Source organism: Aspergillus bombycis, assembly GCF_001792695.1.
Source record: "Aspergillus bombycis strain NRRL26010 chromosome Unknown contig00093, whole genome shotgun sequence".
Classification (NCBI taxonomy): domain Eukaryota; kingdom Fungi; phylum Ascomycota; class Eurotiomycetes; order Eurotiales; family Aspergillaceae; genus Aspergillus; species Aspergillus bombycis.
The window spans coordinates 1-13069 of record NW_019170095.1 but is presented as its reverse complement, the minus strand read 5'-3'; the positions used below and the strand labels follow the sequence as shown (position 1 = coordinate 13069).

Sequence of the window (13069 nt, the reverse complement as noted above, 5' to 3'; positions counted from 1 at the left end):
AAACCGTCTATCGTGAAATCTATGACCTCGTCTCATTGCCATTTTCCACATGTTCCTCCTCGCTCTTATCAAAGTTTCCCTCCTTGATCTCGAACCGGAATCGCTCTTCCTCCTCCTTCATCTGAGCCTTGACCGTCTCGTTTGCCCGCCAGACCGGCTTGACCTCGAACAGGCGGTCCACAACTTCCAGTGGGACACCGCTGGTCTCGGGAATGAGGAAGAAGGTAAAGAAGAAGGCAAGGAAGGAGAGGGCGGCGAAGAAGAAGTACACTCCATAGCCCATCGCGTCGAACATTTGCTCCGTAAAGCGGGAAACAAGGAAGTTGAAGAGCCAGTTGCTGGCGGTGGTTGCGGCCTGGGCCAGGGACCGGATGTTGGGATCGAAGAATTCCTATCCATCGTTGATTAGTGACGGTACTTTTAGTGAATGGGGCTAGTAAAGACCTACCGAATTAATAACCCACGGGGTGCCGTTCCATGTCGGCGTGTAGACCGCCGTCCACAGGTAGAAGAAGAAGATGGCTGCAATACCACCACCGTTCAAGTGATCGGTGGGGTTTTTCTCAGGCTCGACGACGCAGATGTAGGCACCGATAACCCACATACAGATCGAGCCCGTGATGGCACCGATCAGGAGAAGCTTCCGTCTTCCTAACTGGTCGACCAGGAACAGAAGCCACACGAATGTCATGACGGCTTTCACCACACCAAACAAACCCGTGGTGATTCCGATCGTATCGCTGTTAACACCGATACTGGTGAAGATGGTCGGACTGTAGTAGTTGATCGCGTTGATCCCGGATCCATTCTGCCAGAAGAACAGCATACAGCCCAGGAAAAGACGCCACATGATCCTTGGGCGGGTGCCAACGGACTGGAAGGGCTTCCAGAATCCAATACCAATGGTGGTTGCTTGCTCTTCAAGCGCTTGGTCGATAGCTGCCACCTCCTCGGTGATATAAATATCGGTCTCGTTCAATTGACGAATCCAGCAGAGATTGGCCATTGCTTCCTGTCGGCGGTCCTTGAGGAAGAGCCACCGAGGGGATTCCTTAGTCCATAAGGCACCAGCAAAGAGCAGTCCAGACGGAATCAGCTGAATGGCAAATGGGATCAACCATTGCGTGTGGCCAGGTTCCATGTTTTTTTGGACACCGTACTACGCCGGTTTAAAGTCAGTATTGTGTACATGATTTCGAGAGAAAAAGGGGAAAGGCAGAGTGTCAATAAAAGGCGGGAGACTACTCACGTTGATCCAAAATCCCACCATACCACCAATCTGCCAGCCGAGCTCATAGAGACCGACAAGTCGCCCACGAATGGCCGGAGGGGCCAGTTCCGAGAGATAGATCGGGACAATGTTCGAGGCGACACCGGTGCCGAGTCCATTCAGGACTCGTCCAGCATACATAATTCCAAGACCGCGGGAGTGATTGGCACCTAGCTGGAGACCGGCTCCTAACGTAAAGATAGCTGAAGCGATCACCAAGCTCCATTTGCGTCCCAGAAAATGTCCAACGGGGTAGGTGAAGAGGGCACCAAAGAAAGCCCCAGCAATGAACAGCGAGACAATATTCTCGCTGATCAAGTCCACCTGCGACGATGACAATTTGTCCAAGCCGAATTCCTTTTTGAAGGAGTCCAGTGTGATGGTCGTACCGATAAAGGCACTAGTATAACCAATCATATTGGAACCACATGATGCAATGGCTGCGAGCAGATACACTCGCCAGTTGTAGACATTCTTAGGAGTCGGACGGTCCTCAACGACGTTAAGAATGCCCATCGCGATGGACGGAGGGTCGAAGAATCAAACGAAGTAGAGAAGGTGACAGAGAGGATTCTTCGACACGAGGCGACCTAGGATGAACAAGGGGTAGGTGGTTTTGAGCACAACAAAAGTGAGAGCTGGGTCCGGGCCTGGAGAGCATCTTAGAAACTAAATAGACGTGGATGGGCTCTTCACTCGAACTATCTCCACAAGTTCCGTCAAGGTCCGCCCCAGACTGGGGCGCCATGGGGTTGAATCTAGGAGCTGCGATACGTCGAGAACTGCGATGGACGCCTTCTCCATGCAAAAATTTGCTTTGCCACGGTCCCCCGGTGAGTGGGAACGTGGGCCGGGGAAGCGTTTTCCCCAGACTGTTTTGCCTCTTAGCCGCGAAGAAATGTTCAGCCGCAGCGATTAAACTTATATTCTCTACATAGAAGCGATGTGTGGCCTTCTAGCTGATCCACATTTTCCCACAACTTTTCCCGATAAGTGGCCTTAGACGACGTCTTCATCCGTGTGGGAGGTCGGCCGTCACAGCATTGGAGGCGACTATTCCGAGCTCGAGTCCCGAATTCATTCATCCACCATGATGAGGGCTTTCCCGGTGAACCACCGTCTTCACCGCATGGGGCAGTTTACAGGGGTAGCTTCGGCTTGGCGGGGGGCGAGAGCACAGTCCAGAGTTGAGAAACAACTTCCTTGGTAAGCGAATATCCCGGGATCGCTTATCCGGGATTTCGTTGAGTAAAAAACCGTCAACCCGATGCCGGGGAGAGCGCTTAACCCCACTGCAGGTCGGAACCTTGCCGAGATGCCGTTGATCTCGGTGCTTTAAAAGCTCGACTACACCGCACACCGGTGTATTAAAAGGGACGAAGAACTCATCCATGGGATTCTGTTTACCCCAAAATCCAATACCCGAGGCGATAGGAATAGGGGGTATATGCAGGAGGGTATAAGCGGATTAATGTATAGGTTGCCGTGCATAGACTCCGTAAGAGGGAGACAGGAGTAGAAGCTTTCGCCAACCTGGGACAAGAATGGGCGTTAAACTGTATCGGGGCTCGGCAAAGGTCACGCGCCGGAATCAATGACTCGTTCTTTTTCAGATAAGCCATTGTGGAGACCTCATTGGCTGGCAATTTATTTTACAGTTATGTAACACAAAAAGCTACCTCTTCTCAACAAGTATCCGATATGGTGTAATGGCTAACATCGCTGTCTCTCACACAGCAGCTCGGGGTTCGATTCCCCGTATCGGAATTCCTTTTTTCTTTCGTTTTTGCCTACCGATACAACAGACTACTAGTATGTGCATACTCAACGCCATTGACATGAAGGCGAGCAAGAAAAGCCCGCACCACGACATGCACCAAATATTTCTCTATTTACACATCACTGTTAAATCCATCTTGATTGAATGTCAGATTACCATGGACCCGTCCATCATTGCCTCGTCCAGACCCGGGGCACGGTGGGTGAATATACATATTGATGAAGAGGCGACGAACCCTCTTGGGCTCCTTGGGAGGATAATATGCGAGACGATGTCTGCGTGTCGTATATGCATCACATACGGTCGGCCCTCGTTACTTCACATGATATTCCTTTCGAAGTTGGAGTAAGGACAATGTTTCTTCCCTTTTCTACTGCCGGACGCGGGCGAGGAGCGTCATATATATATCCCTCTTCCACCACAGACACTGAACAAGGCCTTGTCAATAAAGCTGCTTTAAGATGTCCAAGTATTGCTCAACTGGTTATAATAGTGAGGCTAAAGCACCTTGCAGGAACCAAGGTTGGTAAGGTGTATTGAGAAGTCGCTCATAGTCAAAACGTATCTCTCATATTGAACCAAAAGGCTCCATTGATCTAGCAGAATTACAAATCACTCCCTCCCGGAAAAGATTATTAGAAGGAAGGATGGGGTGGCTCAAGGTCTCAACCGGCTCCCTCCTTGATCCCACATTCCCCTTACTTCACACCACCTAATTGATAGGATGCCACTATCAGTCCTGGCTAGGGCATTGGACAGCCCAAGTTGCACATTAGTCAGCATGCAATGTTTTGAACACTCCTTCTGCGCCTCCCTTGTCATGTGTAGGCGCTGGTAAAGAAGAACAACAATGTGGCTGGTGCTACGGCTCTCAACAGCATGATAAAGATAAATAAACAACCACTCCCATAAACATCAGGAGTACTCCGTAATCGCTTACAAGGTAAGTTTAAACTAACAAAACCCAATCTACCAACGATAAAGTTATTTAAAATAAGCGCGGCCCTAGCGACATTTCTTCCTTCGGCTCGGGCATACTGACTTGGGTCTGACACAGATATAGGTTACTCCTACCCGGAGTCCTTTTCCACATACGCACTAAGAACCCAACAAAGTTCCTTAGTACTTTTGTCTGCGCTAAAGTACAGAACTACTGGCGCCCATCGTCATGATATAAAAATCCTCGCGCATGAGTTCGGATACCCACCTTCTGAGGTGGCGACTTTTCCTACGATCCTGATGATAGGGCTAATCGACCCAGCATGAGTGTTGGAAAAAACACCCGGAAGGAATGCTCTCCGAGAATTATGAAAGAGAGCAGTTGATCAACCAATCCTTTCTGTGGATCGTTGTCCTCCCTACGATGTGAATTTTGCTTAGAAGAGAAAGAGGAAGCACGTAAGCAAGGAACGGATGGTCTCTGGAATGTCCGAATTAATGAGCCACCGCCATCAGTAAACAAAACCTCGCAGTTCTGTAAGACATGCACGGGAAGAGAAAGAGCCAGGAGCATGGTCTAGAATTGGCATGCTCGTATAACCGTCACCATGCTAGGAGCACCGAGGGGAGCTGCGAAGCCCAGTGGAACTTATATGTCAGAGGAACGCGATCGGATCGATCTAGTCGTGGAGCATGCTGGCCCAGAAGACACTTGCACTCGCTGGTATCCCATCCTTGATGACCTGGCAGATTTTGGATCCAACGACGATAGTAGCTACCTGTAAACTGTCATGTAAGAGCGAGATCTTACAGCCGCTGGGGCTGTGAGGAGAATGGGGGGAGGGGAGTTGGGCGATCTTTACTACGGGCAGCTCATTGGATGAAGCCATCTTGTCTCAACCCGCAATGTTGTCCAGGACGTTAGTTGTTGTTCATACAAACTCTCCGCCGGTGGCGATATCAGGAAACTCAATCTCATCTAAACTTCCATTCGGGAACTCTTACCACCAGAAGACCGTTAGAGAAGATTAACTAGCGTTTACACGTGCTTAAGCGAAGCTTCGCTTGCCTCATCGCTTGCGTATACTTCAGGGAAGCTCAGACCGTCCCGCTGTGGCTGATTCATGGGCCCGGATTTAAGATGCGCCTGGCTCGCATGATTTGTTTCTGAGACGCCTCGAGTCATGCATACATATGAGGATGCTAGTATGTGTAAATCAGGTAAGAGACCACCGCTGAGGCAGGAGGCCTCAAGAAGGATTCACTCATGTCTCAAGGAAGAACTCTCCCTTTCCACAACCATCACCCAAAAGTACCAAGATCACCATCGCGACCTCAGACGGATTCCGGCGTTGTTGACATAAAGGTACCCGTAGCGTGTGGACAGATACATAGTCACTACTATCGTTTTCTCCTCGAGAAGGCTAGCTCGACTAGGTGGAAGGGCCTAAGCGCCAGCAACATATTTGCTGTGGTATGCTACCCTACAATTTCCCGGTTTTGCTTTGATTGCTATTGCATATCCGTGACGATGACCTGAGCTTACTGAGGGCTAAGAATGCAGATCTTTTTCTGGCTCATACGATGCATGGACGAGTGTACAATGGAGTTATTGTTCCTGTAAAATCTGAAGGATCGAGATGTGAGCATACTCCGGGAATTGTGTCCAGCTAATGGGAGTGGTCATGGAATGTGTTCTTTCAAAAATAATCGATCGACTCCTTTGTTGTTAGTCTGAGATGCCGATTAACCCATGCAGGTATGTTTGTACTACATGAACGGAGGGTGACAAGGAGATGGCCGTGCCTCAGGTGCCGAGTAGTAAAATCGATAAGAACCTAAATAAGAACCTAAATTTATGAAGCGCACAAGCGAACGAGCGATGGATGACCCGGACCAGTATTACTGGCCCCGTGTATCCAAGCACAGGGCTATATTTGTACCGCAAGATGCGCCTTGTGAGTCTCGATCAAATGCAGTACTCGCAATATGTCTTCCGTTGATGACGAGCCAATTGTTGAAGATATATTCGTTCCGCAATCTCTTTTGGATGCAGTACCAAGAAGGGAGGACGTGGTTGAAGGGACCCATAGGGCTACTTCTCCTTCCGACCATCCTAGCAACCAAACTGACGAGATTCACATTCAGAAGAGAAACCACCGTACAATAAGCTGGGCGACTAAGGCGGCATCGGACAAACGGGAAGCTCCACAGCGCGCAGCAAGTTACTCATCGGGGTTGGAGGAGGGAAGGAAGCCGTTGCATCAACTCCAAGGTCCAAGTGTTCCTCCACATATTCGGGGTATAACTTCTAGCCTTCACCTTAACTGGAGTGATTCGATACATCCACCGCAGTTTCTGGAGCAGGATCCCTTTCCGGACAGCAGTGCACGAGAGCCATTGATAGAACAAAACCGCCGGTCACCTTTGCCATTTCCGCGACCCGGTAATGTTGCTAGAAAGACACTGGGCGACAGTGTGAAGAGTGTGTACAACAGGGCAAACCTTGTCAAAATTAAACACCAACGCAAGTACTGGATCCGGCTGTTGATCGAATACTCAGCATATGCCATCGGGGTTGTTTTTATATACTTCGTTCTTGTCGGATTGCCATTGTGGAACGGTGCTGTATACTGGCTCTATTGGGTGATGCAACATAAGTTCGTATTCGCCGGTGGCTGGGCAATCTTTATCTTTCTGCTTGTCTTGTAAGTTGCCTCTTCCTCTTGATCAGACGGCGGGAGTCCCTCGATGTCAGTAATGTGGCCGTGTGACTCATGAACGGTTCTCATCACAGCTATTCCTTTGCGCCGCTTCTTGTCACCTTTGAGAACGACTTCCCAGGGCCGGATTATTACCAAACCCGACATATTGGCCCAACTGCCCCAGACACTGCTCTTCTGATCCCATGCTATAGGTCTGGTCCCATCATTGGTCGGACTCTCGAGGCTGCGTTGAAAATCTTTCCAGGCTCGCAGATCTATGTGATCGCCAATGGGGACTCCCCCACTCCATTAGACAATACCGAGGAGGTATGCCGAGTCTACGGTGTCAACCATATCTGGTGTCCCGTTGCTCCAAAATAGTCGCCATCTTTATCGGCTGTCATGCAGTCAAATCCTTTCGCCATGTCCTGCTCATCGATGATGATTGCATCCTGCCCCCGCATTTTCCTGTGGTCGTCTCCCGACTAACCGACAAAGTCCGCTGCATTGGGTACACAATCAAATCCGTTGGCCCCAACTCTGCCCTGGGATCATATTGCCAACAGGCACAGGACCTTGAATACAAACTAGCTGGCTTACAGCGGAGTTTCGCGGGACGCATTGGCAGTGCGACCTTCCCCCATGGAGCTATATCCTTATGGCAAAGGACGTTCTTGAAAGAGACTCTCCAGCACCATCCGGGGTTCTCTATTAGTGAGGATTGGTTCATGGGAAACAGTTGCCGGCGGCTCGGAGGAAGAATTCAAATGTGCAGTGCGGTCTTTGTCGAGACTACCACGCCGGCGGCTCTCCTCTTCGTTGATCGCGGCTCAAGGAGAGGCGGCTTCGGCGAAATGACCGTTTTCAAGCAGAGATTTCTGCGGTGGAACTTCTTTGTGGCGAATGGGATCTGGTATAATCTATTGTACCTTTTTGGATCTTGGAGGCTGGGCAAGTGGGAATTGGGTACGAAGCTCTTCGTTATCCAGGAGGTATGTAGCTACCTGCTCATAAAGCTAGGCCCTGCAGCTTCCAGTGGCTAACCTGGAGGATTGAGCAGGTCTATGAGACCCTGCTATACGTGCTCACGCCATTTATACTCCCAATTGCGTTTATCGTCCGCCCTGTGTTCTGTGGTGCTCTCTTGGGCGCAACTGCGGCTTTGTACTTGTTCAATGTCATCATCTTCAACGAGATTCATCTGCGTCTGAAAAACGAGCGGATCGAATGGAATGTTGTTCTCTGGTACTATGTAGGTCATACAATATTCCCTACTGCGCCAGACTTCATGCAGCATGTCTGACGCATTGCAGATGCCTTACAAGATCTTCTTAGGCCTTACAAATGTTGCCAGTTGTTATTATTCACTGTTCAAATATGCACGGTATTTTGCAAAGCGACGTCCCAAACTCACCGAAGACCACAAAGCTGTTGGGATGGTGCTGAGATTGGAGGAGATTGCAGAGAGTCGCCGACGACGCGGCAAATTGGGCAGGAGGATGACTGTCAGATCTCTTGGTGTACGGAAACAAAATGATAGTATCGCTGAAAGTCAAATTTTTCCTGGCCAGGGCAATTATTCTTGACCAGGGAGGCTAGCATAGAAATGTTCTCAAGTTATTGGTACCTGTTTGTGATCTATCGCGTAGCTTGGAGAAAGCTGCTTAGAATATGATCCAGCTCCGCGACATGGGGTATTCTTTCTGATTCGTTTACCTCCGAAAACGAGGATAAGAAAACAGAAGGGAAGAAAACAGCATCACCGCAAGGCATTAGCAAGGATGTTTGAGATCGAGAGCTACGCATCCGGAGTTACAACTTAGTACTACTGCGGTCTTAGTACAAGAAAAGAGCGGTGACTGAGTGAGGTATAAGCGAAGCTGGCTATGTTCGACCATGTTACGGTATAAGGGCTACATCACGACTGGTGTTGCGGCCACCAATAACGTACCCCTACCTCCTGCGGCGGAAGCGAAAGCGAAGTTCATCATCACTGTCAGAGTCGCGCTCCTCTCGAGACCGTTTCTGGCTTCGAGGGGCTGCCGGCTCTGACTCTGTCCGAGCAAGAGATTGAGATCGCGACTCTCCAGTGTCTTGCTCACTTGCAGGAGGCTCCCGACGATTTTCCGCCTGACTATTGTCGGCAGATTTGCGACTGCTAACCCAGTAGTGCTCACCGATGCCGAAGGCCTTGCGTGTCACTTCTTCAAGAGGCACAATAACTGTCTGTATCCTATGGCGAGGTCGGTTGCGATCGCTTTTCTTGCGAAACTTTTTGAAATTCTTCCGTCCATTCCATCGCTCATCCCACCGGCTGTCCTCATCAGCAATCCTTCGGGTCGGTATTTCCATCTCTTCCACAATAGCAAGTCCTCTTAAATTCTCAATATCTTTGAGAGAGTTCTGGAGCTCAGCCTCTTCTTCCTCTCGGCGTTGACGTTGGGCATCTTCCTCGGCCTCTCGATGTTGCCGAGCTGCCTCGAGCACGTCTAACTTCTGACGTTTGGGTTGATGTACTTCCTCCTTGGGATGTGATATTGAATCATCCATGGATCTCTGAACAGTCTCAGCGCGACGGCGTTTCATCGCATTAGCTCCAGGAAGAAGTTGAGAGAGCACGTCTTCTTCTTCCTGTAGATTGCTGCGCGGTTGTGTCTGTTGCCCAGACGAAGACCCCATATCCATAGCCGGCAACGAATCCACAATAATATTGTCGTCATCTGGAGGATGAGCAGGGATGGCATTAATGTCGAACCCATCATCAAAAGTTTTCATTTTGCTGACAAAGCTACGGACGCGCGGGCCTTTCGACTTCGACTTTGTCGGCTGACTGTTTCCCCCAACTGCCTGGGAATCGGCGATTTGAATGTGCTCTGTGGGGGTTGAGGCAGGCTGTGATGCTGGCGTCGCACTCACATCCTGGCGTGATGTGGGCTCGGGTGGTGGTAGTGTGCGGCAGAGGGATGAGGCATCGTTTGCTAAGATTGCGTCGAGAAATTCGCTCTGTTCAATCACACGCTGATTGGTTTGAAGTGCAACTTGATTGCTCAGTTCGATTGACCACTCCTCGTAACCTCCCTTGGCACGAAAACGAACAAGAACAACCCCCCCGGGACCATCTCTTTGGCTACCTAGACCATTTTCACCGGCAGCATTCCTCATAAACTGTGATATCTCGTCTGCTGTAGTTACCCCGTTCTCAACATGATACAGCAAAGCCTTCCCGTGCCCATTGGCGATGGGGTCATGCAGATTTTCGAATTGTGCGGGATCGCCAAAGACAAACGAATAACCTTCGAACAGGTTAACACGATCCGGGATTGGTGCGAATGCCTCAGCCGGTCGATGGACAAGTTCTTTGCCGGGCGGTGGAAGATGTTCCGTTGGATCTGGCCATGCAGAGTCGAAGTCGACCTCTAACGGGGACAATGACTCCAGGTTTTCTAGGTCACTCGGCGTCGCAGCGTAGACAAGTGCGTCGATGTATGAGTTCGCAACAATGTATTTCCCATTCACTAGCGCCTGTAAGCCTTTTGCTGTGTTACGTTTGCTCTGTACAACATGTGTCGTTTTGTCAACGATAAATGGGATAATCGTTTTAATATCTAGATATTCGAGGCGTGAACGAACATGGGCTAGCGGATCTTTCGCCTTGAGCTCTTTAGACGAGAAGGAAAATGTAAGCACGGTCGGCTGCCATTTGATCCTAATCAAAACTCCCCATTAGCCGGTGTATGACGGTTTCCGAGGATGCACTCACCGCAGCAAATGTTGATATCTTCCCAACTTGATCGTGTGTTCGTCACCGGTCAGGCTGACACTCTCGCCCCGTATTTGGTTTCCATCCACTGCCGTTCCACATTTGGAATTCTGGTCAACCACTGTAATTTCCGACTTCGCGTAGATTTGAGACTATGCAGGTCAGCGACGAAAAGTATATCAGCAATAACGAGCATTGTACCCCATCGCCATCTTTAGCGTGAGAGACTTCGATCACCATATGCTTTCGCGATATCGAGTTATGCTGTATAGCATGTCGGACTGGGGAATGATCAATTAGTCCAATTAACATGTGGATGGCGACAAGGGGGAAAGTACCGCCATCTTGCCTTATCCGACCAAAGAGATACTTCTGCCCTGGACGCAACCAGACGCGCTTTCCTCGAATATTGTTAGCACATAACTAACATTGCGTTAGCCTGGGCATCACACACCATCCAGGAGATCTCCCTCCGAATCCAGAATCCACATGGGGGGCGGCCAGTGAAGATACGATGCTCCTGTTGTTGCTGTCGGGGCGCAGACGACATTGACCGCACGTGAAGGCCATCGCCCGCAACACGTACTCACGTGATCTGGCGTCTCAATGCTGCCTGCTTGGGAAAGATCGCGTCCCCGGATTCCATATGAATGATCGCGGTGGATCAATGCATGAAATATGGAACCACGGGACGAGACGCCTACTGACGAGGTGCCATCCACCTCAAAGGAAGTGTCCGATGAATGTGCGACATTGAAATATCAGTTATTAGGTCCCTCCTTGACCAAGGCAGGTCAGGATGCGGTTGACCAGCAGAAGGTGAGAACTACACTGGCTTCATGTATCGCTTAGGCGACCACTGAGTGAAAATCAAGGTGTCGGAAATTATATACAACGCATCTAAAGGATCGAAATTTTTTAATCATGAGCAAAACCGCGACCGGATCCTCACGGGAAAGATTGAGCGCATCTTAAAAGAGAAGAGCCGTCTTGAAAATCTAGATCTGTCCCACGACCTACGGAGGGCGGATCAGCTTCTAGATGAATTGGAAGTCAGTCGAGACTTGTCGCAATACATCGTCCACGTCGACTGCGATGCTTTCTTTGCTGCAGTCGAAGAACTGGACCGGCCGGGATTGAAAACCGTCCCTTTTGCAGTGGGCAAAGGGGTCCTAACTACCTGTAATTACGAGGCTCGAAAGTTCGGCTGCCGAAGTGGGATGGCCTCATTCGTAGCCATGAAATTATGTCCGCAGCTCATCTGCCTCCCTATAAACCACCAGAAGTACAGCGCAAAGGCGCAGGAGATTCGCGCTATCTTCGCCCAATACGACCCGCTCTTTGAAAGTGCTAGCATAGATGAGGCGTACTTAAATATAACCGCCTATTGCACAGAAAACCAAATCGACCCGGAAGATGCTGTTAATCGCATGCGAGCGGAGGTACTGGAGCAAACGAAAATCTCAGTATCTGCTGGCATCGCAGCCAATGCGAAGATCGCCAAAATCGCATCCAACCGCAACAAACCAAACGGCCAGTTTCGTGTCCCCAACGATAGAAATGACATTCTGGAATTTATGAAGGATCTCCCTGTGCGAAAAGTCAATGGCGTTGGCCGGGTGTTTGAACGTGAGCTGGACGCAGTTGGAATTAAAACCTGCGGCGATATTCATCCTCAACGCGCATTGTTGGCCAAGCTGTTCGGCGAGAAGGCATTCCATTTTCTGGCCCAGTGCTACCTTGGGCTGGGTAGAACAAAGATTCAGCCGGCGGAAAACTATGAGCGAAAAAGTGTTGGCACTGAGAGCACGTTCAATGAAATGGGGGGTAAGGAAGCTCTCAGAGAAAAGCTCTGGGCAATTGCCCAGGAGCTCGAGAAAGACCTGACTCGGACTGAATTCAAGGGTCGCACGTTGGTACTTAAAGTGAAATTGGCTACATTCGAGGTTCTCTCCCGACAGTGCCAACCACCGCGAGCGGTGTTTCTGGCCAGTGACCTCTATACGTTCTCCCTCCCAATGCTAGAAAAGCTCGAGAAGGAGATCCCTAACATGAAACTGCGTCTTCTCGGTCTTCGCTGCACCAATTTGGTAAGTACCAAGAAAGGGGAAATTGATTTCTTTGGTTGGGCCACGCGTTCTAAACCTACCGTTGAGTCGACTTCGGATACAGCTGAACAAGAGATCAGTGCGGAAGAAGCATTCGAGAGAGCTGCTCGCCAGGAGATACAGGAGGACATGAACGACCTTGAGAAGCTCAGCCAGGAAGTGTCCGAGCCCAACGAAGTTGATCAGTCTGAAAAGAACCCTGCCACCCCATCTGAACCACAGCCTATGTATTGGGATTGCCCAGTTTGCTCAAAACCACAGGTTGCGGACGACCGAATATTCAATGAGCACGTCGACTACTGTCTCTCAAAACAAACAATTAAGGAGGCCATACAAGGGGCTTCGCAAGATGCCGAGCCTGTCCCACCAAAATTGCGGAAGAGGAAAGGCACGTCGCAGGAGCCTGTTGACCCTCGCCAAAAGCGACTGTTCTTCACAATGATGCGGTCCTCTAATGATCGAATATTCATAAACCGAGTAACGTCGTGATCTTTTGCCGAGCAATAG

General features: G+C 49.9%; 4 protein-coding genes across 4 annotated transcripts; 2 read left to right on the top strand and 2 right to left on the bottom strand.

Moving 5' to 3' along the window:
• Positions 1-19: 19 nt before the first annotated feature.
• On the bottom strand, positions 20-1786 carry ABOM_009038 (sugar porter family MFS transporter; the record flags this gene model as incomplete). Its single annotated transcript, XM_022536166.1, has 3 exons — positions 20-391; positions 449-1159; positions 1250-1786. The coding sequence occupies 3 exons, from the start codon at positions 1784-1786 to the stop codon at positions 20-22; spliced, it is 1620 nt and encodes a 539-aa protein (XP_022385947.1).
• Positions 1787-5978: 4192 nt separating this feature from the next.
• Positions 5979-8280, top strand: ABOM_009037 (glycosyltransferase; the record flags this gene model as incomplete). The annotated part of the gene is made up of 5 exons (XM_022536165.1): positions 5979-6697; positions 6787-7021; positions 7267-7686; positions 7755-7946; positions 8008-8280. 5 exons carry the CDS (start codon positions 5979-5981, stop codon positions 8278-8280), a joined length of 1839 nt encoding a protein of 612 aa, XP_022385944.1.
• Positions 8281-8647: 367 nt separating this feature from the next.
• On the bottom strand, positions 8648-10877 carry ABOM_009036 (DNA damage response protein RcaA; the record flags this gene model as incomplete). The annotated part of the gene is made up of 3 exons (XM_022536164.1): positions 8648-10400; positions 10455-10606; positions 10656-10877. Coding segments are annotated over 3 exons (2127 nt in total), but the record flags the coding sequence as incomplete, so codon positions are not given.
• Positions 10878-11132: 255 nt separating this feature from the next.
• On the top strand, positions 11133-13051 carry ABOM_009035 (Y-family DNA polymerase; the record flags this gene model as incomplete). Its single annotated transcript, XM_022536163.1, has 2 exons — positions 11133-11273; positions 11330-13051. 2 exons carry the CDS (start codon positions 11133-11135, stop codon positions 13049-13051), a joined length of 1863 nt encoding a protein of 620 aa, XP_022385943.1.
• Positions 13052-13069: the final 18 nt, after the last annotated feature.